Raw genomic sequence first — 24197 nt, 5'->3', positions numbered from 1 at the left:
TGTGGCATTGCAGTGACCCTTAGGTGCATAGACCTCATCCATGGTCCTGACCAGTTTGATAACCAAACTGGTAGCATGCTAAACCCACAGGCTGTCCACATGAGGAGTGAGTCAAGCCTTCATGTGGTTCAGATAGCCTTATTTACAGTCAGGGAGAACCTCCTGCAACATAGTGCTGAGGAGGTTGTATATGCTTGGTGTGTTTTGTGTGTGTGGTTTTGGGAGTTTGGGGTTTGCTTGGTTTGGTTTATTTCTCTCTTTTTTTGTTTCTTTTGAGGGCTGAATTAGGTTTATCACTAGTAGCTTCCATTACAGGTAGTTAGAACCACAGCAGCCATTAAAATTCGACCAAACTGTGGAGAAAAAAAGTCCTGCAGCTTGGATAAGTGTTTTGTCTTCGTATAGAAAAGACCTGTAGAAACAATGGGAGGAGTGGTTTCCTCTGAATGTAGATAGCTGATCGCTTCCGTAAGTTCACAGCTTGTTTTCCTAGCCAGCCTTAAACAGGCTGGACATAACGTGGGCCGCACTACGTAAATAAGTTTAATAAATTTTGCAAGCTTTGTCATGGATCAGGACACCACTCACAGGGCAGTTATGTCCAACAGCCGAACCCAGAGGAGAAGAGAGCAATCCCAGAGGCCTGACACAGCTGTCTTGTGAGCTAATCTCACGCTTCAGTTTGTCACTTAACTGAACAAAAATATTTATACCAGCTTGCAACACATAAAAATATGAAGTTAACTGCACTGAATGATTTAAAATCCATTCTTTAAAGTTATTATGTAAACCTAGGAGTAGCCGTAGTAATCTGGTGTTTAATTTGTGTAAAAATTTATCAAGGTGTTGTCGAACACTGTGTTTTTTCCTGTACTGGGATTTCTTCTGTGCACGTACCTTTTCTGACAACCTGCTATATCACTGTGGACTGGAAAACAGCACAGCATCTGGCTGCCTTTATATATAGAATCATAGAATTATAAGGATTGGAAAAGATCTCTAAGATTATCCCATCCAACAGTCAGCCCAGCGTCACCGTGCCTGCTAAACCATGTCCTGAAGTGGCATGTCTACATGGATTTGGGTGGTGACTCCACCACTTCCCTGGGCAGCCTGTTCCATGCTGATGTAACAGAATGAAAGTAGCTGATGTGCCTTTTCTTATATGGGATTGTCCTTTAGAAATTCCAGGTGGCTATTGTATTTGCTGCAAGTGTTGGAAGGCTTCATCGATTCAGCATGTATGAACGGTGTTTTGAGATTCTTCGTTGCCCTACATGCTGAAATATTGAAAGGAGTGCTTCCCTTGCATGTGATTTGTATCTTACTAGCTTGTAAGCCAGGCTTCTGGCCACTTTAATGCGGCTGGTTGCCTGCTGTCTGTTCCATGCTTGTGGAACAGTAAAGCCCCAAAAGCACGATGTCTTGTGTGCCCTGAGCATGCGAGTGGTAGGATGTGTGCTCTGGCCCCAGCCCCAAGCTGTTGGCCCAGTGTTGTGTTCTGCCAAGCCATGTGGAAAACCTGGCCCTGAGCACAGGCACTGGTTAGATAACTGGTCATTTCCTCTGGAAACAAATGGAATCATTCAAATGAAGGAGCAAGCAGTGAGTGAGGGCTGCTTATTGTAACAGAGCTAATTATGTAGAAAAAACAGTCATGGCAGCAGGGAGGGCTTAAGGGTGAATAAACATATTTGATGGTTAAGTGGATAACAAAGTGAGTTGGTGAAAGCTTCCGCTTTTGTTTTTTCAGGGTTGGATTGAGATCGTTGGCTGTGCTGATCGCTCCTGCTATGACCTCTCCTGCCATGCCCGTGCCACCAAAGTTCCTCTTATAGCTGAGAAGCCTCTCAAAGAACCCATATCCTTTCAGAATAAGCCAGATCCTCTTGCAGTAAGAATGATTTGGAGGGCTGTGCAGCTCTGTTTTAAGTTACATCTGTAAATTTTACAGAGAACCTAAAGGTGCAGACTAGCATGACTTTGGGAAGTAGTCTGCAAAGAACTGAGAATGGGGTGACTTTACTCAGGTGGGCAAAGGGGATTTAGTGTTGTGCTTGGTTTTTTGTAACCATTTTTTAATGCCGTCCAGAGGGACTGTGACTGGTTTGAGGAGTGGGCCTGAGCCAACTTCAAAAATTCAGCAAGATGAAGTGCAAAGTCCTGCACCTGGGTCAGGGCAATCCCAAGCACAGTTACAGGCTGGGGGAGAATGGATTGAGAGCAGCCCTGAAGAGAAGGACTTGGGGGTGCTACTGCATGAGAAGCTCAATGTGAGCTGACAGTGTGCGCTTGCAGCCCAGAAAGCCAATTGTATCCTGAGCTGCATCACAAGTGCAACTGGCAGGGCAAAGAAGGTGATTCTGCCCCTCTGCTCTGCTTTCTTGAGACCTCACCTAGAGTTCTGCATTCAGTTCTGGAGTTCTCGGCACAGGAAGGACATGGATCTGTTACAGTGAGTCCAGACGAGGCCACAGAGATGATTAGAGGGCTAGAGCACCTCCCCTAATGAGGACATACTGAGAATGTTGGGGTTCAGCCTGGAGAAGAGAAGGTTCTGGGGAGACATTATAGCAGCTTTCCAGAACTTAAATGAGCCTACAGGAGATATGATAAGATTCACTGTAGAATGAATCTTAATGGAATGTGGTTACTAACCCTGGTTACTCCTTGTCATTCCATGGTTTTGCTGCTAGCTGTATTTGTAAAGAAAATGGTATTATTTCAAAATTTGTAACCTTCTGCCCTTCTATATTTTTTTATTGATCCTTCCCTCTGTGGGAGGGAAATTCCTTAATCCAGTAGCAGAGGAGATTTCTTTGTGTTGTATAGCATTAGCTTTGACATAGCAAAAGAACCAGGCCACACTCTCTGTCATCTCCTAATCCTTAACTGCTTTGTACAGAACAGTCAATGTTGTTCAGTTTGAGGCAAATAAGGGAGCCATTGGCAAAGCTTATAAGAAGGATGCAAAGGTGGTGATGGAATACCTCTCTGTGTGTGATGAGTGTTACATCACTGAGATGGAGCAGATGCTTAACGAGAAAGGGTGAGTCGGCTATGTGCACGTAGCATCCTTCTCTGACGCCTCTGAGGAGGGTTCCCAATGTTTTAGTGCTATCCCATCTGCCAAGTCATAGCTGGTCATCAGTCAACCTATTTCTTGATATATGCACATAAATGTTAACCATGGTATCAACTATTTGTTTCTATGCATGGGAAGGAACTTCTGGCTCTAGAGGAATCATTCCATAAAAGACACACCTCAGTGAAATGGAAGCGGTTACCAGCTTCCCTACTCTGATTTGAGAGTTTATCAAGGCTGGCAGATGGTTTTGAATTTAATCTTAAAATCAATCAAATAATTCTGTGACTGATGGAACAAAATAACTAAATGAGATCCAAAACTTGTGAGTATCCTCCAAAGTTTAGAGATTTACTTTAGGACCTGTTACAGCCTTTGACTTACTGGGGCAGCAATTTGGATGTTTTCCATTGACCTGTCTGCCTGTATTCTTAGCACGTGCAGAAACTGAAAATATAAGAGATCACTAGAGTTGTCAAATCTGGCTGAAGCAGGTCAACAGCTGTGCGTGTTATGAGAAAGCTAATGGTCCAGTAATAAAAAACAAACTTTATTTCCTGCTTGAAACGGTACAAGGTATTAATGCGGTATTAATGGAAACAGTATTAATGGACGTGTTCCAGAGTGGTAACATTTACATCTTTTTTTCTTTTCTTTGTTTTTCTTTTTCTGTGTGTACACACGTCAAAATCAGGAGAAAATGAACTTGGTTTATCCAGAAGCCCATTAAAATGATGAATTTTATATATATATTTATATTTTAATGTATTATTTATATATATTTATTATATATATAAAATTGATAGTAGACTGCAAATCATAACTGTTTAAAATCAGCATCCAGTTTTAGCTGAATTCAGAGCAAAGCCTTCAGCTCATTTGGTTTTGGGTCCAAATGTAGGCAGTTAGCACATGCTTTTCTTAAACACATTGGGTTTGTTTTATGCCACTCTGAATGCTTCAGCAAGGAGGGTGTCATTGCTGAGTACATGTTGACAATGTCAGTGTATTACACCTGCATTTCGTATGACTGTGACTGTATAAATCCATGGTGTGAAGTCCTCAGGCTTACAGTACCGGTGTTCTGTTGGGATACATAATAATGAAGCCTTTTGCTTCCTGTAAGTGGGGTAGGTCAATACAGCCCATAACCTTCTTGGCCAGGAGCGTGTGCTAATTGCAAGTTAGCAAGGAGCAAGAGAAAATACTCAGAAGACCATAATATCAAAATCTTTAGAAATAAGCAATAAAATAACTCTGCTGTGTGTTCCACTTTGTTTTGGTATTTGTGAAAATGCATGGTACGTTCTGACACAGCTCAGTTTTCATGAAGCCCACGCACTCAAAAAGATGTACAATCTGCAGCAAATGTCTGTTCTGCATGCCTGCCTTTTTTTCTTTTAGTGTATATACTTCTTCCTGAGTTTCTGCCATCTCCTAATTGAGTTTGCTTCAGGCTATTCGCCACAACCAAGTTCACTGTGATTATGAAAATGGTTACTTTTGGTGTGCATGCAGTAATTTTATTATTAACTTAAATTTCTTCTGGGTACACCGTGTGTTTCTTTGATCTCTGGGGTTTGCCCTGGCTTTTGTCATCCCACTCTTAAAACCAAGCAACCAATGCAATTAAGGAACTATCACTTGTTTATTGATTGCTGTAGCTTTTAAGTGACTTTTTTTATTTCCTTTCCAGGGAATTCACTGTTGAAACTGAAGGGAAAACTTTTAAGTTAACAAAGGACATGGTTACTGTGAAGAGATTTCAGAAAACATTACATGGTAAATTTTTGTCTTTTTTGTTTGATCATTAGAAATGAGGCAGATCACATACGCTTTGAATGTGAACTTTATTGATTTAATTGTCCTCTTAGTGTTGCATCATGGTAGGGGAAAAATGCCAAATGTTATTTCCTTGAATTTTGACAATTTAAGAGAATTGGAAAGCTTTCACATAGTAGTGGGTTTTGGTGACCATTGATGCAGGCCTGTCTGCCAGCTTCTCACCTCTTCTCTTCAGTAACCCATTTAACAGTGCCTGGGTGCTAGGTTGTATTCACGTTGCTGAAGCTGTATATTCGAGGATTTGTAAGGTCCCACATGATGCTAAGAAGCAGCTGCTGTAGTGGTGGAGTTGTTGAGGAAGGTGCATCACCTTTGGGAGCTTTCATCTTCCAGTCCATTGCAGTGCAGCTGATGGGTTCTGGCAGTCAATAGTGTTGTGGGCTTATCTCTATGCTCGCAGGGCCTGTTATCACTCCACTAACTGGAGTCAAGTCTTATGACGTGTCAGTTTTCCATGCTGACCAGACTCCTTAAGCTGACAAGTCCGATCAGTTCCTCGGATAGTCAATAATTGCATTAGATTTGGTCAGCGACTGTACCTCCACAGAACTTTTGTCCTGATGTGGGAAATGGAGCTAGAAGGTAAGTCTTCCAGTACTTAAAGGGGACTTACAGGAAAGCTGGGGAGGGGCTCTTAATCAGGGTGTGTAGGGATAGGATGGGGGCATGGTTTTAAGCTGAACAAGGGGAGATTTAAATTTGATATTAGGAAGAATTTTTTTCCTGCAAGGGTGACAAGGTGGTAGCACAGGTTGTCCAGAGAAGTTGTGGCTGCCCCATCCCTGGAGATGGCCAGGTTGGATGAGGCTTTGAGTGGGAGGTGTCCCTGTCCATGGCATGGGGGGCAGAACTAGATGATCTTTGAGGACCATTCCAACCCAAACCATTCTGTGATTCTATGAAAGCACATTGTATCTTCTGAGAATTTTTGCAAGCACTAACTAGTTGATCTTCGTTCTTTTCCACTCTTGTGATGTGTTGTGGGGGGATGGAAAATAGGGAGGGTAGCAACACTGAAGCAGGCAGCTGAATGACTTAGAAATGTGGAGGGAGTCTTTCCTGGAATTTGAGTTGGATCTGAAGCTCCATGATTCTCCGCTCAGAATTCTGGGTACTGAGGCTGCGTTTGCACATTCAACCAAAGTGGGCCAGGAATTGGGCATTGCCCTACCATCATTCAGTATATTTAATTGCTAGCATGTTCCCTGGCACAGTTTTGATCTATGCCAAGTCATACTCTCCCAGACAATGCTGGGACATAGTTTGTGGCTTGGTATGGAGCAGGCGCTGTTCCCAGCAAACAGTTTGCATGAGGCTTTGCCGTTGTGCAGTGGAAGATGGTTTATCTGTGTGGATGCAAGCTGTGTTGTGCTTTTTGCTCTTGGGGCCAGGGAAGGGGCCCTGACTTCTTATTTACAACCTAAATACAATTTGGATGTGGACTAAGTCCAAATATCTGCTGCAGGTATTTGTATTTAAAACAGAAATGTTTAAGCTTTTATTTCCATGTGCTCAGCTGCATATTAGCACAAAGGCGGCTTCGGTAAACACATCTTTTGTGTATAAATTCTTCTTTAATGATGACATAGGTTCTTTTGTATTCCAGTGGAAGAAATCATACCAAATGTAATTGAGCCCTCATTTGGTATTGGGAGGATCATGTACACAGTGTTTGAACACACATTCCGCATCCGGGAAGGAGACGAGCAGAGGACGGTGAGCTTTCCTGTGGCTTGGCCTCAGCTTAAAACCAGCTGCAAGCGTTTACCCTTTCCCTAATATCCAGGGGAAGGGCTAAAGTAAGACTACACAATGCACAGCAGAGACAGAAAAACCCAGGTGGGCTGTTGAATTGCTGGTTTTGCCAGTGTAAGTGTCATTTATACATGCGCACTGAGAGTGTTCTGAGGCTGCATGTCCATGGGGCTCTTGCTATATTACTGGCAAAGGGATGAGAAATTCCTCCTCTTGCATTAACACTTGGCAATGTCCCATCATTCAGAGAAAGGCTTCCCTTCAGTATTTATTTCCTCTTTCTTTGCTGCTTTTCCTGGAATCACAGTTCTGTGCAGCAAGATAGACAATAGAGTAACTGTTTCCGCAATCCCCCATGAAATTCAGCCTTCTCTGATTCTGGGCATCCCTAAAATCTTGGCCTGAAACTTTGCTGTAACAGGGCCACAGGGAAGTGTGTGTTACATATGGAGCACCAGCCTATTCTAGCTAGTGGCCAGACTGTGATGGTCTGCACCATTTAGCCCATGAGAAGCTGGCTGTGAACTTGGTGCAGGCTCCTGTTCGTTGTTTTTGGCCGCTAGACTGGGTTTAGAGAAAAGAATAATAACAGTTCTCCTTGTTGTCTCTGGTTGCTGCAGGATGTGATACAGTCATGAGTGGATTGGGAGGGGACAGGATTCAGGAGCCCAGAGTGAGGACACAGCTGACTTTCAATCACAAACTGCTCATGAAGTCTAAAATACTGATTGGACTTACCTTCCTTCTAGTACCTATTTACTTAGGTAGCCTGGACTGCTCTGTATTGTGATACGTCTCAGTTGTGTTACTTCTGTAACCTACAGGCCTCGTTGAAGACAAATAAGATTTTTTTTTCTCCTCCTTTTGGAATATTTTTCTTTTTTCAGGGTGTTTGTGGAGGGTTCATCTTTGAAGTCCATATGCTTCTTGTGTATGTGTGTATGTGTAGTCTCCATGGGAATCACATGGAGCAAGATGATTGTGAGAACTTGAGACTGCATAAGATTAAATCTCCTGGAAAGGCCCCTTTACCCTTCATTTATCTGCAATTCAAATGAGGCTCACTTTCATCAAGGAGTGCTCTGGTAGACCTCTTTTGGTGGAAGGTAATGTTTAACTGTCAGGAGGGAAAGGAGAGTGGAAGACGGGTAGAGAAAATCTATCTTGCTTCAGTGGTGTGAGGTATTGCTGCTGGAGCCCTGAATGCTGATGTCTTACAGAAGGTCAACTACTCCCCTGGAACACTCACCCTGCCTCCAACCTCAGCCAGGGCTTATTACTGCCTCCCAAGTATCTGGTCTAACCATTAAGATTGTATTTATTTGTGCTTTTTCTTTTTTTCCTTAGTTCTTCAGCTTCCCAGCTGTTGTAGCACCATTCAAGTGCTCTGTTCTTCCTCTAAGCCAGAATCAGGAATTCATGCCATTTGTCAAGGAATTATGTAAGTGTATTAAATACTGTGGCTCCATTGGGGATGTGCACTGAGAAGAGAGGTTTATTCCTGAGTGCTTGGCATCACACGGCACTCTCACATGCAAAGAGAGAGCCATGGAACTAAAACAACCTAGCTGGTTGGTATCAGTCATCATTGAGGGTATCATACTCCTCAGTCTTGCCTCAAAAAACCCAACTCCCTGCCCTTCCCTGTGTTGGATTGCAGTGTAAAAGACTTCCGTTTTTTTTTTCCTTCTGTGTCAAAAAGAAATCTTGCCCACTGCTTAAGAGAACCTGTGAGGAGCAGCGGTTTGTTTGGTTTGTTTGGTTTTTTTTTTCCTGTTTAGTTGGGTAGTTGTTTTGGGATAAAGTTCTTTTCTTGGCTCTTGTTGGCCATCTAATGTATGTAATTGGTCCTGGAGCTACTGAGCCTCCAAGCGTTCTGTCAAAATGCCCACTGGTACCATCTAAAAATGGATACGTGAAGTATAGGAACGTAGGCTGCATGTCAGACAGTGACTTTTGCTGTCGGCCTCGGTTCTGCTCCAGACCTCACCTCCCCGTGCTGGACATGCCTCTGCACGCATGTGAAGCTGGCATGTTTTTGGGTTAAAGCAGAGTTGTGGGATTGTAATGGCAGGCTGAAGAAGTCATTGATTTTGCTCTTTGGGTGAGAGTCGAGTGATGCAATGCGAAAGTAGTAGGGTGGATTTGTAGTCTTATCAGGGACTGGAACATTGGATCTCCTGTGAAAACAGAAGTAATGTGTCTGATGCTGCATGGAATGAGAGCGCATGGTGCCTCACTTCACGTAGTGCTGTGAGGATTTGGGAGGCTACTGCTAGGACCTTGTTCCCTGCTGAGTATGTAATGAGTCCTGGTAATCCCCCCTCTACTCTCTTCTTGCAGCTGAAGCACTCACTAGGAATGGCATCTCTCACAAGGTGGATGATTCCTCTGGATCCATCGGCCGGCGCTATGCCAGGACTGACGAGATTGGAGTGGCCTTTGGGATCACAATTGACTTTGACACTGTTAACCGGACGCCTCACACTGCCACCCTGAGAGACCGCGACTCAATGCGCCAGATCCGAGCCGAGGTAAAGGGAAGGCAGACAGATTTAGCTGCTGACAGAGGCAATTCTGTTTCTGTGGTTCAAGGGAGAGCACTAGTTGCCATTTCTGATTCAGCAATGACTCTGGTCTACGTGGCAGCTGCATCCAGCTCTTGTAGGCAATTTAGTTATTCTGCGAAATCCCAAGGAAGAAATACTGGTCAAACAGAAGATGCTGGCACTGATACTGAAGTGAGTCATGGAATGGTTTGAGTTGGAAGGGACCTTAAAGATCATCCAGTTCCAACACCCAGGGGCATCATCCACAAGATCAGCACTAACTCCTCCTGCAGGAGCCAAGCTGTTCCTGGGTGTGAAGAACAGGGAGAGAATGGCACAACAGTGGTGCCGAGACTGCATGTCCATGTCTCTGAGCACGTTTTGCTCACAGACGATGAAACCACCATGGGGTTTGCTGTTCCAGTCTCCGTATTATGACTGTACTAGCAGAGCATGCTTGAGGCAGATGTGGCTTTTGGACAGTGGTTCAGCAGCATTATTGATGCTGTGCAGGCAACATGAGTAGGAAGTGAGCTTTGAGAAGTTATGTCTCTGCTGTGCTCTGCCAGCCAGCCTGCAGTGGGTAAAAGTCTGCCTTTTGGTGCCTTTGAAAGGCAGACACAGTCCAGCAAATGCAGTAACTCAGCAGCCTTCACTTGGAAAGAAGCTCACTAAAGAGCTTTGCAGTCAGCAGAAAGCATGGCTGTCAAGCAAGATCAACACCTCTGCATCCCAGGAAAACAAAAGCCTCTCCTCAGTGCTTTCAGTTCTGGAGTGCTTAGCACAGGAAGGACATGGATGTGTTAGAGCAAGTCCAGAGGCGGCCATGAAGATGATCAGAGGGCTGGAGCACCTGCCCTATGAGGACAGGCTGAGAGAGTTGGCCTTGTTCAGCCTAGAGCAGAGAAGGCTCCGCTAAATCCTTACAGCAGCCTTCCATTACCTAAAGGAGGCCTACAGCAAAGCTGGGAAAGGGCTCTTTATCAGGGAGAATGTTTTTGAGCTGAAAGAGGGGAGGTTAAGATGTTGGGAATGAATGTTTTCCTGTGAAGGTGGTGAGGCATTGGAACAGTTTGCCAGAGAAGTTGTGGATGCCCCATCCCTGGAGGTGTTCAAGGTTAGGTTGGATGGTGCTTTGAGCAGACTGATCCAGTGGGAGGTGTCCCTGCCCATGGCGGGGGGTGTTGGAACTGGATGATCTCTAAGGTCTCTTCCAACTCAAATCATTCTATGATTCTGTGATTTGCTAGGCTGAGTTGTAGCTCTGCTGTACAAAACCACCTGCATTGCTTGGGGCTCCTGCACTGGCTGTGGGTTTTGTTCAGTGTAACAGGCAGTGCCACGTCCTCAGGGCACCCATCTGTCTCTATATCACCTTGATGGAGATGAGACTTTTTTTATCCTTCAGTTTCTGCAAATTTTCTACTTTATCTAGCTGGTCCTTTTGCCCATGTCAGTGTGCTGTGAGGAGCAAAGAAAAGACAGTTGGCAGCTTTTTTTTGTTGATCTTACAGCAAATAGGGCCTGGCTAAATCCCAGCTTACAGCATCTCTTGGATGTGTGTAGTTTTCTTTCCTTTTTGAAACCCTAACCTAACACTACCAGGGGTGGCCCTTGCTGTGGTTCACCACAGTGACAGTTGCATTTCCCTCATGAGTCACCCTGAATAACTGAGCAGTTTGCTGAGATGACAGAGTCTGATTTAAGATGTCCTCCTTTTTCCTCCCCCAAAATGATCTTGGAAGAAGATATCTTGTACCTATTCTGTTGCTGATGTTAAAATTACCCATGTTCCCTGAGTATCCAATGGAGCAACTTGATTCTGATGACTATCTTTCATGTCTTTGTGACTTTGCCTGCAGGTCTCTGAACTTCCTGCCATCATTCGTGACCTGGCAAACGGTTATCTAACTTGGGCTGATGTCGAGGCCAAGTATCCACAATTTGAGGGACAAGAGACTGGCAAAAAGGACACAATAGAGGAATAAAGAAAAGGACCTGAAGTAAACTCCTGTCAAATGTCCACTTTTTACTGTTCATGTTAATATGAAATAAACTTATCATGTATTATTCAAAGCTGCATTGTTTGTGCACACAGGGACTATGGTTTTTTTTTTCCTCAATTGCTTCCTGAATTTAACTTTCAAACCTGAAATAATTGAGTCCAAGTTAAAGGTGTTACAAATAAAAACGCCATTATATATGCCTGCTTCTCTGTGTTCATGCAGCCTTGTACTTTCTTCAGAAATGTCTTTTTTCTCTTTTTTTTTCCCCTTCATGCTTATGGCTGTGGCTGTTACAGGTTTATCATAGCCCTTGAAGAAGGCAGGGACCATACGCTCTTTCATCTGGGTTCAGATCACCTTGGACTTCTGTGCAAGATAGCCCTGGTCGCTTGGCCTCGTGTTTATGAAGAAATGATTGAGGCGTCAGTCTTCCTTTCACCACTGTGCAGTGCTTCAAGCAGCTGCCTTAGGAGGTGGGCTCAGTGCTTTCTTTTGGCTGCAGGCGTTTAATATCTTTTTCTGTGGAATTGGGAGAATTTGATGCAGGAGAACAGAGAGGGGGTAGAAAATCCTGTTCTAGTTCTTGCTTTTGCTTGTTATGGATGGTTTGCTTGGCTGAGTGAGCAGCTAGGGAACCTGGAGAGCAGGACCTCTGGCAAGGTCGCTTTTTCATTAAGTGTCTTCTGGCAGCAAGGACTGAAACCAGAGACTGCCCTAAGCAGGTGGGCAGAGAGCCAGGTACCTTATGACTTCCCTCAGTGCTGCAGAAATTCAAACCTATGTGCTGTCACAGTGCCTTGTTGCAGCTGCAGGTGAGAATGGCACCGTAGTGTTTGGGGAGCACTAAACCCTGCCTGACCCAGAGTAGTTACGAGCAGCATCACACTTACTTATGCCTCAGGCTCTTATTCCACCGAGGAGAGGCAAGTTCTTAACTCCTTCCCTATTTTTTCATCTCAGACTGCTTCAGCTGTCCTGTATTCCTTGGAGAGGGCTCTGGTACTGCCAGCATAGGGATTTCCATCCTTGCACTACAAACCTCTCCTTCAGAGAATAGGGAAGAATCCTCTGAGCTTTTGCTTGGGTTTAAAACACTCCTTTTAAAACAGGTTAGAAAACGTGAACTCTAGCACTGTGCTGCATGTTGCTGACTGGAGATCTGCAACGGTAGGTGTTCTCCTGGGCCGGGAGAGCCCAGCTTGAGGACAGCTTCGAGGACACTGGCAGCAGGCCCAGGACCTCTCCCTATGATATACCTGTGGCTGCCTCCCACGAGTGACTCCTGCAGGGCTCTGTTTCTGCCGCTACCACAGGGCTGCAGGGGAAGCTGAGCTGGAAATTGCTACACTGGCTGAGTCTTTTGTACATCTGGGACACATCTCTTTAAAATGCAACTGCAGATAATGCTGCTCTGTGAAAACCAATGATGACCTGAGAGATTTAGCTGAAATAATAACAACTAAATAATAAATAACTAAAATAACTAAATAACTAAGTAAGGCCTCTGCATCACAAAGCATTAGATAGTAAATAAACTGGATGCTCTTGAGAGGCTCTCATCCAATGCCCTCAAAATTTCCCAAAAATCCCAGTGGGGAGAAGCAAAGTTGGTTTTTCAATGGGAAGAACCTGTGCAGTGTAGCTGCAGGTTGCAGTTCCCGCTTGCCCTGTCTGTGGTAACTAGGTTTGAGGACTGATCGCAACTTGTCTTCATCCCTGGTGTGAATAAGACATCTGTCAGCTGCAGGTTCATAAACCTCTAAGCAGCTTTAGCCATGTTTGAGACTCAGCAAGGAAAGGCTTTAAAAAAGGAGTGCAGAAGAGGGTGCTTGAAGACACTGACTGATTTGTGTGATTGGAAGCTGCTTTCTCTGTGCTTGCGGCTGTTACCTTCTCCAGATTGGCAGGCAAACAGTAATTAGTATTTCTAAGTAATTTCCTTTAGTTTTAGCTAAACTGCAGAAGCAGATGGACTGGGGCATTGGAGAGGGAGAGGCAGACATGCAGGAGGGGAATGGTGTTTTCACCATGGCTGTAAATCACTGCGCTGCTGATTTTGTTTTGTTTTGCTGGGCTTGGTTGTGGGAATTCATCCTGGTGGTGCCAACAGGCATGAAGTCACCGCTTTCAATTGTCTTCTCCCTCCTTCCCTTCACAAACAGGATCCTTGACTTAAACTGCAGTTTTATGGATCTGCCTTGTGCTTGAAAGGGAATAACGGGAAGAGGTGCCTGACCTGGAGCAATGTGAGTGTGCTGAGGTGTTTCTTCAACCTGGGGATGCTCCAAGTGCCTGCAATGTTTAAGGTGTGGACATGTGTGCATGTGGAGGCTTTCCAGGTCTCAATTTCTTCTGTGTTGGGGTGAGTGAGGGTCGTAATGTGTGGTAAATGCTCCAAGATGAACGTTATAAATGAAGCCTGGTTATTAATTTGAGTGAAACACGGACTAGGCAAGCCGAGGTTCCTGCCTGCCAGGGCTGAACAAACCCAGCCAGCAGCCCACGGGTGGGGAGAGAGGAGTATGGAAGGCAAGAAAAGGTTTTCCAAAGCGGTCAATGCTTTGAGGTGTCCCTGTTCCAGAGGATCTGAGCAGAACACTGAAATGACTTGGGTTTTGGGCTGCGTAGAGGGACCAGCCTCTAAGCAAGTGTCAGACCCTGTCACTCCCAGCTGCTCCCACTGCTCACCGTGGCCTTTCGAGCAGTGGCTGGAAATTCAGGTCAGCTTCACGTTGCCTATGTCCCTGTTGCTCTCTGTGCTTGAAAAAGGTATTTAAAACACCTCCTCGCTACCAGCAAATGCAGCAGTGCTGTTTCCTTCATGTAAGAACAGATAGAAGCTTGCAGCCATGAGTGGGAAACCATCACCAGGGAACTAATTAGCAGATTGTGTCTCAACTTCACTGCTTGGCCTTCAAAGGGAAGTGTTAGCCCAGGCCACAGGTAAACCTTTCATGTGGTTTGTAGTTAAAATGTTGTTATTTAAAATACAAACATGCCCTGGAACCAACTGCAATATGTTAAATCCATTCAAGTGGAAACCTGACCAACACTAGCCACAAGTGAGGTGCTCCTGCTGTTGCAGAGGTCAAGGGATGAGGATGATCTTGCAGGGAGTGCAATCTGGACCCCAACCAGATGGATGCTGATGGTTGCTGCCCTGGCCCTGCCTGGCATCCCCCAGGCAGCTGAGCTGCTCATCCCCTTCTGAGTTCACAGTCTGTGCGGCTATTAGATGCAGCCAGCTGAACACACAGCTGCATCCCAGCTTCTGGGAGCTTAACTGCTGGTTTTTCATGTCTTCTCCGTGTGCTTCTTGAAAAAAAAAGAAAAAGAAGAAAAATGAAGGAACTAGAAGTCAGTAAGCCTCATTGTGTGGCATCGCATGTAACACTCATGGCAGGAGGGGGCTGAGATTTTTTTTAGCTTGCTTCTATGGACTAGCAGTGCAGTAAACTTGAATACCTGGGCCAGGCATGCAGGGGCAGAGTGTCTTTTTTGTGTGGCTTCACGGTAATTTGTGCCTACCTGTGTTTCCACTCTTGGATCTAAAGTGATCCTACGCATTAAAGGGTCTGGTTTGCTCACCTATGTTTCAAGCAAACAAACAAACAAAAACCTGGGACATATCTGAGGACTTAGCTAATTTAAAATTTTAGAATGGTGCAGATTTTATCTGCTGCTCCAGCAATGCAAAGCAGCAATTTTCCAGGCTTTACCAGTGTCTATGCCAATTCCTGGCTGCTGGGAGCTACATCCATCAGCGAGTGGGTACCAGATAAAAACTTACTGTGACTTGGACCAGCACCCGATCATGCAGCAATCTTCAAACTCCTTGAAAGGGAACAGCAAAAACACAGCTGAGAAGAGACTACCTAACGCCAATCTGCTTAAATTCACCTGGGGGAGCTCTGTCTGCCCTTTGCTTACTGATGCTCAGACACTCAGGAACTGATGGGAGCTGAGCAGGGTGCACCCTTCAGCGAGCAGTACCTGCTTCCCAGAAGAGGGTGCTGTCAGGCAGAAAATAGCAGGCGCAAGGAAGATATTTAGACACTGAAATCATACGTTTTGTTTTTAACTCTTCTGCATGTTTCAGTTGTGCTGCAGCCCTGGGTCTTCAGCGCTGCAAGGCTCTGATGCTCTTTGTTACGTCAAGAGCTGGAAATGCTCTTGCAGCCTGGATTTTAATGCACGAGAGAAAATGATCCTAGGAAAATTTTAGAAATGTGGTTCATTTTCAGGGGAGTGCTTAGTTGCTGTACAAGAGTGAAGTTTGGATCCCCCTGACATGAGGTTATGGAGCGGTGGGGCTCTATCTGATTAAATGCAATGATTTACTGCCCAAATGGTTGTAGCCTCAGCAGCAGCTTCTGTGATCATTAGAGTTTGGGGCACTCCAGTCTCAGTCTTAAGTGGCCGTTGCAAGCCAGCAGCACAAAGTCACCAGATTTGCTTGGGTGATGGAGGCAGATGCTGGGGAGAGCACAGCCGACACCTGAAGGTAGCAGCGTGAACCTTACCTAGCCTGCGTGTTGCAAAAAATCCCCCTGATAAAGAAAAAGCTGAAGGGGATGGGATCGTCCTACCAAAGATGACTCCAACAGATGTACTTTGGAAATTCAGGTTAAATCTTTTTGATTCCTATCTTTGCTGTGACCTGTAATTCACCCTCTGCACTAGATAGGCAGAGTTTAGTATTTATAAGAGGGAGCTGCTGAACCTCAATCTAACAGTGCATCACTGCCACACTCATTTCCATGTTCCTATCTAAGCCGATCATGTAACACTGTGCTTTCTGCTGTAATCTGCAGCTATCTCCTCCACAAGAGGATAGGAGAACATTGCTCATTCATTTCATAAAGCTAGGAATAAAGGAAAAGCCACTGGCAAAGCCAATTGATCTTTTCTGAGTGGTATCTCGGCTTGCATTGATGGGACTCTAGCTGTGGATTCAGACTGCATTTAGGGTCATCCTCACTTTTAGGAAGTGTGTGAAGAAGGAGAGTAGAAAAGAAAGATTCATTTTCTCTTCTAGTATAAGACGTGGTGAATAATCACTAAAATTAGCAGGTGACAGCTTTGAAACAGGCCCTGGGAGGAAAGATCACTTTGTATTTGTGCTGTTCTTCCTCGCTTTGCTTTGCATCTTCTGGTGGCCGTTTGTTGGTCTGTGAAGACTTGGAGGTATGTGAAGAACTAGAATTGTAATGAGTTGTTTTCTGCACGGTCAGCACACAAATCAACTCACTCAAGCTAAATCCACGCCTGCCAAACTTGAACTGATATAGAGCTAAGAGGAGCATTTAAGCCAATTCATCCTGTAATGGGGTTAAACATGCACTGCTTCACACCAGGTGTATGTCTTCATTTATAAATTGATGAGAAATGCAGCTGCTCTGCAGCAAGAAAAGCAAGAAACCCTCAGCGCCTATTCCCAAAAAGCCAAAGAAAAGAAAGCTTGTCAGGAATTTTTCACTCCAGGAACACAGCAAAGCTCTGCTCTTTCTTCAAAAGCTTGATGTTAATGAAAAAGGTATTTACGTGAAACATGTTGTTACAGCAACTGAATAGGAGACTCAGAATAAAGATCCCTGATCCTTACCCAGGTAAATAATTCCATTTTTCTTAGCTTTTGTCTCCTCCAAAGTTAGGCAGCAATAGCAGTATTGTCTGGAAAGTGCCTTTAGGGCTTGTTGTAGTGGTGGATATTTGCTACCCTCTCACTAACCCCAGCAGGTCCTGGCTGAGGTCCTACATGGGTTTGCAATCATCCTGCAGGCAATTCCCAGTTGCATCATTCTCAGAAGACATAAAAAATGAGCTGAGGTCTTGTCTGCCTTTGCTAACTGTCCCCCTCCTGATCAGGAGCCCCTTGGTAATTTTCCAAATCCCACAACCCCATTTGCAAAAATATAATGATGAAAAGAAAAGCCCACGATTAATTTTCTGGCTCTTGGGGGAAATCAGATATGAAATAATAAATATATATTATATCCTCCAGGCAAAACTCTGCTGGTCACTAATACCTACAGATTAATTGTACTAATCCAGCGTGATCAAGGGGAGATGGTTGGCTACTTGGCACTATTTTGGTCCCTCTCTTATGAAACTCCATCTCTGTGTTTGAAGGAAAAGTCTTTACATAACCGTAATCACTCAGATAAGAAAAGGACTAAACTGTCCCGAAACATTTTATCTTCTGCACAGATGCTGCCTATGAATTTTGACTTGATTAAATAACACAGCAACATAATATTTTGTTCTGAATAACAAATGTCTCTCTGCAGGAAGGAGCAAGTCTGCTCTCTTGACCAGCTGTCTGGTGCAAACAGAAATGGGGATTGATGGAGGCTGGGGGATCTCGCAATTCACTTGGTCAGTGAGACCTGCTCAAAAAATTGCTAGGAGGCATCAGAGATAAATGTCCCATTGTGTCATTGAACGGCCTGTTATCCACATCTGGCTCGGAGAGGTCCCCAAATGTGTAGCCTAGGTGTCAACACTAACCACAAAGCAAAATTAAGGACAGGGAAAGGAACCGAGTGCCTGGGGACAGCATCCTAGCTGAGTGCACCAGCAGCGGTTTTGCTAAATAAACATTTTTGTATCTTTCATACCATGTCTACTTCCCACTTCTTAAAAAAAGGTCTTCTCAAGTTCCAGGAAACACAGCACTGGGCTGGCACAGAGAAGTGTGGCTTTAGGATGCTTGTAATGTAAGGTGTGAACACAAATAAGAAAGATGTGTCCCTTGTTTGGTGTCCTATGTCTCATTCCCCACTGATGAGCTCCTGTTTTTAAAGTTATGATCACCAGCAAACTGTAACAATCTGAGGAGGAGACAATTAGGATGCATCAGGCACTTGGAGACCACTCATGAGTTACAGTTTTCACCTGTATTTTCCCTGTGTTAATGATGGATTTTTGCAGACTGATTTACATCAAGATGAGCAAGGACCTTGCATGTGTTGTTCCAAATGCTCGTAGAGAGACTTGCAAAGCCAAATCCTTTTTCAGTGATTCTTATAGTGAAACCTCAGTCTCACACAACCCCCTGTTCAGACCTGCCATAGGATGAAGGATTAAACTGAGATAAAGGTGCTGGTGTCCTATTCTCAGGTGGATGCTTCCATTCCAAGCTCTCACCTCCATCCCATTTGGATGACTTGAATCCAACAGCACAGAAGCACAGCTTTTTTTAGTGCATCTTTTATTAGAAAAACAGAGGCAAACCATCTGCAAATCAGAGAAAATACAGAAAAAAATCTAGAGAGAAGAGATGAATTTCATAGCTGGAGGATTCTATGCAGCAAAAGTATGCTGGCACATGATATTAAAGAGGAGGACAATAGCAAAATGTACTTATTTTGCTTTATAAAAAGAAATGTACAGAAGAAGAGCAAATAACATTGGATTATATGTTGATATATCAGTGGGTGCCCACAACTCCTGCTAGTTCTCCCTCTCCTGCACAGCCGCTTTCTGCCTACCAATAAATAAAAACAAATTCATGAAAAATATACCTGGGAAATAATAATTTCCCACCGTGTGGATTATATTGGCCTTCCCACACCCCTGTCTGCACCAGTTTGCACTTTTGGGAAGCCACACACAGCCTAGACCATTTACAGACAGAGCATCATTAGCACAGCACAGCACAGTGAACAAATTGTTAATAGATGGGAAGTTTTTGCAGCAGAGGCATCTATAGCACTGACTCTGTGCACCAATTATGTCTAATAACTGCAAGCTATTGCAGCCTGTGTCCCTACAGCCCCTGTTATTTTCCCAAATAGATTGACTGCTGCTGGCTAAAATCCCCGTGAACCGGTGTCGATGCCTCCCTCCCACCCTCACTCCCCTTTGCAGCCCATGGAGGTGTAGCCAGTAGAGTCAATGAAGTCCTGGAGCCTCACCCCAAAGAAGACACCTAAACAGGGTAGAAAAATCAATTTCTCCTTTTCTCTGCTTCTCTCCTTGGATTTTAAACTGGGGATGACTGGCTCAAGTGTTTACATCTGTGCTGTAGAGACATGAATTCAGGTGAGATCAAGCCAGCCTCAGAGCATGATGGATACACAACCACTGAGATAGGGAAAAAATTAATATATTCCCAACTTGATGTATTTTTTTACTTGGCATTGGGAAGATTTGCAGGTGAGACACTTTGTTAGACTAAGAATTCATCTTCATTAAAACTTTCATGAAGCCAGTGGAAAAATACCCAGCCACAGGTCATAAACAGAGAGCTGCTCCTGTTGCCCAAATGAGGGTCCAACCTGGCTGTGCTCATGCTCTATAATTTGCCCTCCTAGGTCTCGTTTGAAAGATGCTCAAGTAAAGCCTTTTCTTCTTGTATCTGTGCTGTGGTAATATGGGCTGTTACTCATCATTCATAATCCCCTTGGCTGGAGAAGAGATCACCTAATCAGGGCAGGAGTCTTGCCTTGCAATGTACGTAGCTGCTTTCCAACTTTCCCCAGCTTGAGTTTGTTTATATGCAGCGGGATTACTAGCAAGACATGATGTGAGTTAAGGAAATCAAGATCAGTTAGAAAAGGGCAGCTGGATAATTTATTCCTCCCTGTCATTCAATTCCCGAAAGAAAATCCCCAAACAAGGGGACGAGGTGGGGGTAAAGCGCTCAGCAAGGGCTGAGCCTGCACGGCAGCTCAGTCTCTTTTGTTTGTTTGCAGCAGTGTGGACATGGGGGTGCGTCTCACCATCTTCATGCAAAGATTACTGGAACAAGAACCTCTTGCACAAAAAAGCAATTCTCTGCTTTCAATGTGATAGTTAATGTACTATTATCACGGTCTGTTATCAGTCTACTTATTTGGGGCTATCACCTATCAAACCAATGCAGGGGAAGAAGAGCTGATTGAACCAACAGAAATGCTGAAGGAAATCTTCAAAAATCAAACAGTTGTACTTGGGGAAGCATTGAGTAGAGTGAAAATGTTTTTTCATCATGAGCAACTATTTATTTGGCTCATCTGTTGACCACACCGGGTTGAAGAGAAGCTGGCCCGGTTTTTAGAATCGTAGAACGGTTTGGGTTGGAAAGGCCCTCAAAGATCATGCAGTTCCAACCCCCCTGTGGTCACCTAGTGCTGACTCACAGGAAGACTGTGCTGGTGATGTAGGAACTATCAGGGACAGGAGAGAAAGAAAACAATCCTAATACCATTAAGGCATGAGTGGGGGGTCCCCAGCCAGTGCTGCTTTCCTGCCATATCCCTGCTTTGCTGCCCAGCGCCTGGTGCCTGCACAGTTGCTGCCTAGGCTGCAGGCTCCTGGGGGCTGTGGTCCTCTTGGGGATGCTGCTTATCCATTTGCTTTGGAGGATGCCTACCTTTGGCGGCTGGGGCTTGTTTTAGGGAAATGTAGCACCCAGACTGCAGCAGGCTGGAAATAGCTTTTGATTTGCATTAGTTCTCCTGTTTAATTGCTGGTTTTAGGCAGCTGAACTTCACTTCTTTCCATTAGAAGTCCCCATTTTGTACCTCCAAGCCGTTTGCTGTGGATGCTTTCACTCTGCTTCGTGCAGCTGACCCCTTCTTAGAGTTGGGCAAGCAAGGAAAGCCATCTTACTCCCCTCTTCTATGACTTTTTTCCTCTGTGAATCTCAAAACACTTTGCAAAAAGGAAAGAGGGTGTTTGGTGAGACAGTGACAGAGCCCAGATCTGCATCCTCTGCAAGACACAGCACAGAGGGTCTCCAGTTCTCGTATGAAAAGTCATTACCTGGCACGCAAACAGCCAATCTCACATGCCAAGCTGAGACATTGATTTTATTACAGACTTGCACAAGTCTGGGTGCTAGGTGGGCTTCTACAAATCTTAGCACACCTGACAGGATCCTCTGTGCTCAAATTATTAGCAAAAAGTTACGGAGTGAATCCTTGCCAAGTACTTCCCTCTGGAAATGATTGGTTAGTGATTACATAAAGTTACAGGTGATTTTATCACGCATGCTCAGTGAGCAGGGGGTCTGCTTCAGGAGGGGGTGTTTCACGGGTGGACAAGGTGCTAAGGGGCATGGTTTAGTGTTTGATAGGAATGGTTGGACTCAATGATCGGGTGGGTCTCTTCCAACCTGGTTATTCTGTGATTCTATGATTCTATATGTTCCTTTGCCAAGTTGGCAGATCTGATAACAGGACCTGCCTCCCCTAATGCAGATGTCCAGGTTGTTTTATATCAGATCTCCTGGGTTCTTTATTCTCTCATTAGTACAAGTCCCAGATATGCAGGACTTACTTTATCAGGATGTACTTTATCAGATTTTCTGGGTGCTCTGCTTTTTTAATTAGCATAACATTTTCTATGCCATTTGATTAACATTAACAAATGTTAGTCTGTTCAGTTGATCACTTATCACGGTGTTTAGAACAGCACTTCCTTTTGCAGCACACCCAGTGAGTCCAAGAACATTGTCCTCTCCACGTGGCTGGGTCTTCTTGGGAATCCTGGTCTGCCCATCGCTGGGTGCTTTGTGGCAGTTAGCAGGCTGCCTGGATTAGGCGATGGCCATAACCAGCAGCACTGATGTCTACGAAAATCCTCTGTACATCCATGATCTTGCCAGTGTGGGTCACACAGCTGGTCCTGGAGCGTTTGGTGGCTTCTGAACATGTGCTATTTCAGGGTGATTGAAAACACAAGCTATGTCTCTGAATCAAATGGTGATGTTTCTGGTCACCAAAGCACAATTTTCCTCAACTCCCATGTTTTTAACCAAAGCTTTTAGCCTGAATCAGAGCTGGAGACAGAGATGAGTCTCAGGGCAGAGCTGGATGATGCCATCCTGAATGGAGTTTAGCTGTATGGATGCAAGCCCACTTGGTGCCTTCATAGGTGAAGAAGTGTCCTTGGCTCAATGGAATTGCTCATACAGACATAGCCACCTTGCAGATAGCAGCATGGGTGGTACAGGTTAAAGTGTTAGGGGGACACAGACTCTGATTTAGCACTTTTTAAAAAAGGATCCTGGATGATCTTTGCATTTGTGTTTAACCTGGCCATGCCCAGCCCCCTCTGGTCATACAGACATTGCGATCATGGAAAAGGGAAAGCACAGCCTCTTGCAGAAATAATAAGCCTGAGTCACTTTTCATGGTGATTATTTTAGTCTACTATATCTTCACTCCTATCTGGGGACCTGCACCACTTGGTACACCATGGTGAAGGTTTTGTAAGGCTTATCTTTGGCATGTGTCTCCCTGCCATGGGGAAGGTGCCTCCTTGACCTTGCTTGTCTTGCTTTCTGCAAAGGGTACTTCTTGGTCCTGGTGCATCTCCTTCCAACCCTGGAGACAACACTGGACCTTCCTCCAGTGAGCTATAGGATTGCTCTTCTTCAAGAAGTTCTCCTCGCTTGCACCACACTGATGCACTTAAGTGTCTTCAGTGTATCACCTCACAATGATTGTTTTTTTTTCCTTCTCCTTCTTGCTTTCCCCCTGGAGGCTTTCCTGGTGAAGTGTCCTTAATGCGTCTTTGCCTTTGTTTTTTCCCATGTGAGATATACAGAACTGCATAGGTATCTAGAGAGTCTGGTGACCACATGATCATGTTCTTGGTTTCCAGCTTTCCCCTGAAGAGCAGGCTGATGTGCAGAGCCAGATGCTTTGCTGCCAAGAAATGAATGTTTACAGCTACTGCGCTTCCAGCCAGCATATGTTTATTCTTGTCTTTATTGAGCCTAGCTGAGATGTTTTTGGGGGTAAGCTCTCACTTGCCTTCCTTACTTCAGTTCCTAGTCTGGTTCCTATTTTTAGCATCCCTTTCATGAAGCTTCTCCTTTCTTCAACCCCCCACACTGTAAATCTGCTAGGCAAGTCAGGAAATAAAACTGCACCTCAGTGCCAAAGCTGGAGAAAAAACCACATCCAGAGTTAACATTTATGGAGGAAGTGCTTGAATTGCCCCAGCTAAAGAGCAGGAACTACCTTCATGTAGGTAGCACCAAACAGAGATTGATATTGGGACTCCAGTGTTCAGCTTTGAGCCCTGGCATCTGCTCCCACCTCTGCTTTAGTTAATTTTCAAGTTTTGCCAGTGTAAAGGATTATGTATTTATTTTATTTGGAGTGGAGAGTGATTGCTTTATTCCCTCTTTCATTCCTGACTGCTACTTTGGTTGCGGTCAACCATGGGAAATCAACCAGCTTGGTCACATTCATTCTTCTGTTGCACTTAGACACATGCATGCTGTTATTTCCATCAAAAGCACTCGTACCCCTTATTCATTCACCCATTTTAATTTAGGCACTTAGGAAATCTCAAGAGCCCCATATGTAAAGTAGTCCTGGATGAATATATGGCAGTATCTGATCTGCTGTCAAACCAAGAGTTTGTTCCAAGCAAACTGACAAAAAACCCAAACATTTTTTCAACTCCTTTTCCTGGAAAACAAACACAAATCTAACCAAACTTTTGAATATATTTTTCTTTCACCCCATAATGAAAGATTTTGATTTAGAAAAGAGCTGGCTCCTGCTAAGGGAAATATGTAACATGATATAAAGCCTGAAATTATTTTTGAAGAAAGAAGGTTGAAAAATTTACTAACGTTTTTGCTGGCTTCACAAATACTTGTCCTGATTTCACCCTTTTCCATCAGCTTGAATAATTCATGAATTTGTAGTAATGTGAAAAGACTTCCAGAGGATCAGAAACTTCCTTTCTCCCTCCATATTAAAATCTTTTTTGGCCCCTTCCCCGCTTCTGGCCAAAGACTCTTCCAAGATGAACTCAGGCCTTTGGCTCCATGGATGGGCTTCAGCTCAGAGGTAAGAACCTTAAATTTATGGATCCAAATTATACCGGTAGAAACAGGAGACTGTAACCGAGGGTCAAGTGCTTTAATCCCAGTTTAACCCACCATGGCCTAAGCCTTAACACAGCTGAGGAGCTGAAGCCATTTCCAAGAAGGCACACAGAGCTGGG

The 24197-nt window shown here is 44.5% G+C and overlaps 1 protein-coding gene across 1 annotated transcript in view; it reads left to right on the top strand.

The window, feature by feature from the left end:
• The window catches only part of GARS1 (glycyl-tRNA synthetase 1), a 31374-nt gene extending 19937 nt beyond the window's left edge, over window positions 1-11437 (top strand). The window contains exons 11-17 of the mRNA XM_069859234.1: window positions 1754-1861; window positions 2904-3049; window positions 4782-4867; window positions 6537-6646; window positions 8033-8126; window positions 9029-9219; window positions 11097-11437. Of these exons, the coding sequence (XP_069715335.1) occupies window positions 1754-1861; window positions 2904-3049; window positions 4782-4867; window positions 6537-6646; window positions 8033-8126; window positions 9029-9219; window positions 11097-11222 (861 nt within the window). The 3' untranslated portion in view covers window positions 11223-11437. The remainder of the gene's footprint in view (window positions 1-1753; window positions 1862-2903; window positions 3050-4781; window positions 4868-6536; window positions 6647-8032; window positions 8127-9028; window positions 9220-11096) is intronic.
• Window positions 11438-24197: the final 12760 nt, after the last annotated feature.

Source organism: Phaenicophaeus curvirostris, chromosome 6 (assembly GCF_032191515.1).
Source record: "Phaenicophaeus curvirostris isolate KB17595 chromosome 6, BPBGC_Pcur_1.0, whole genome shotgun sequence".
Taxonomy (NCBI): Eukaryota; Metazoa; Chordata; class Aves; order Cuculiformes; family Cuculidae; genus Phaenicophaeus; species Phaenicophaeus curvirostris.
This window is presented reverse-complemented; position numbering and strand designations above follow the sequence as displayed.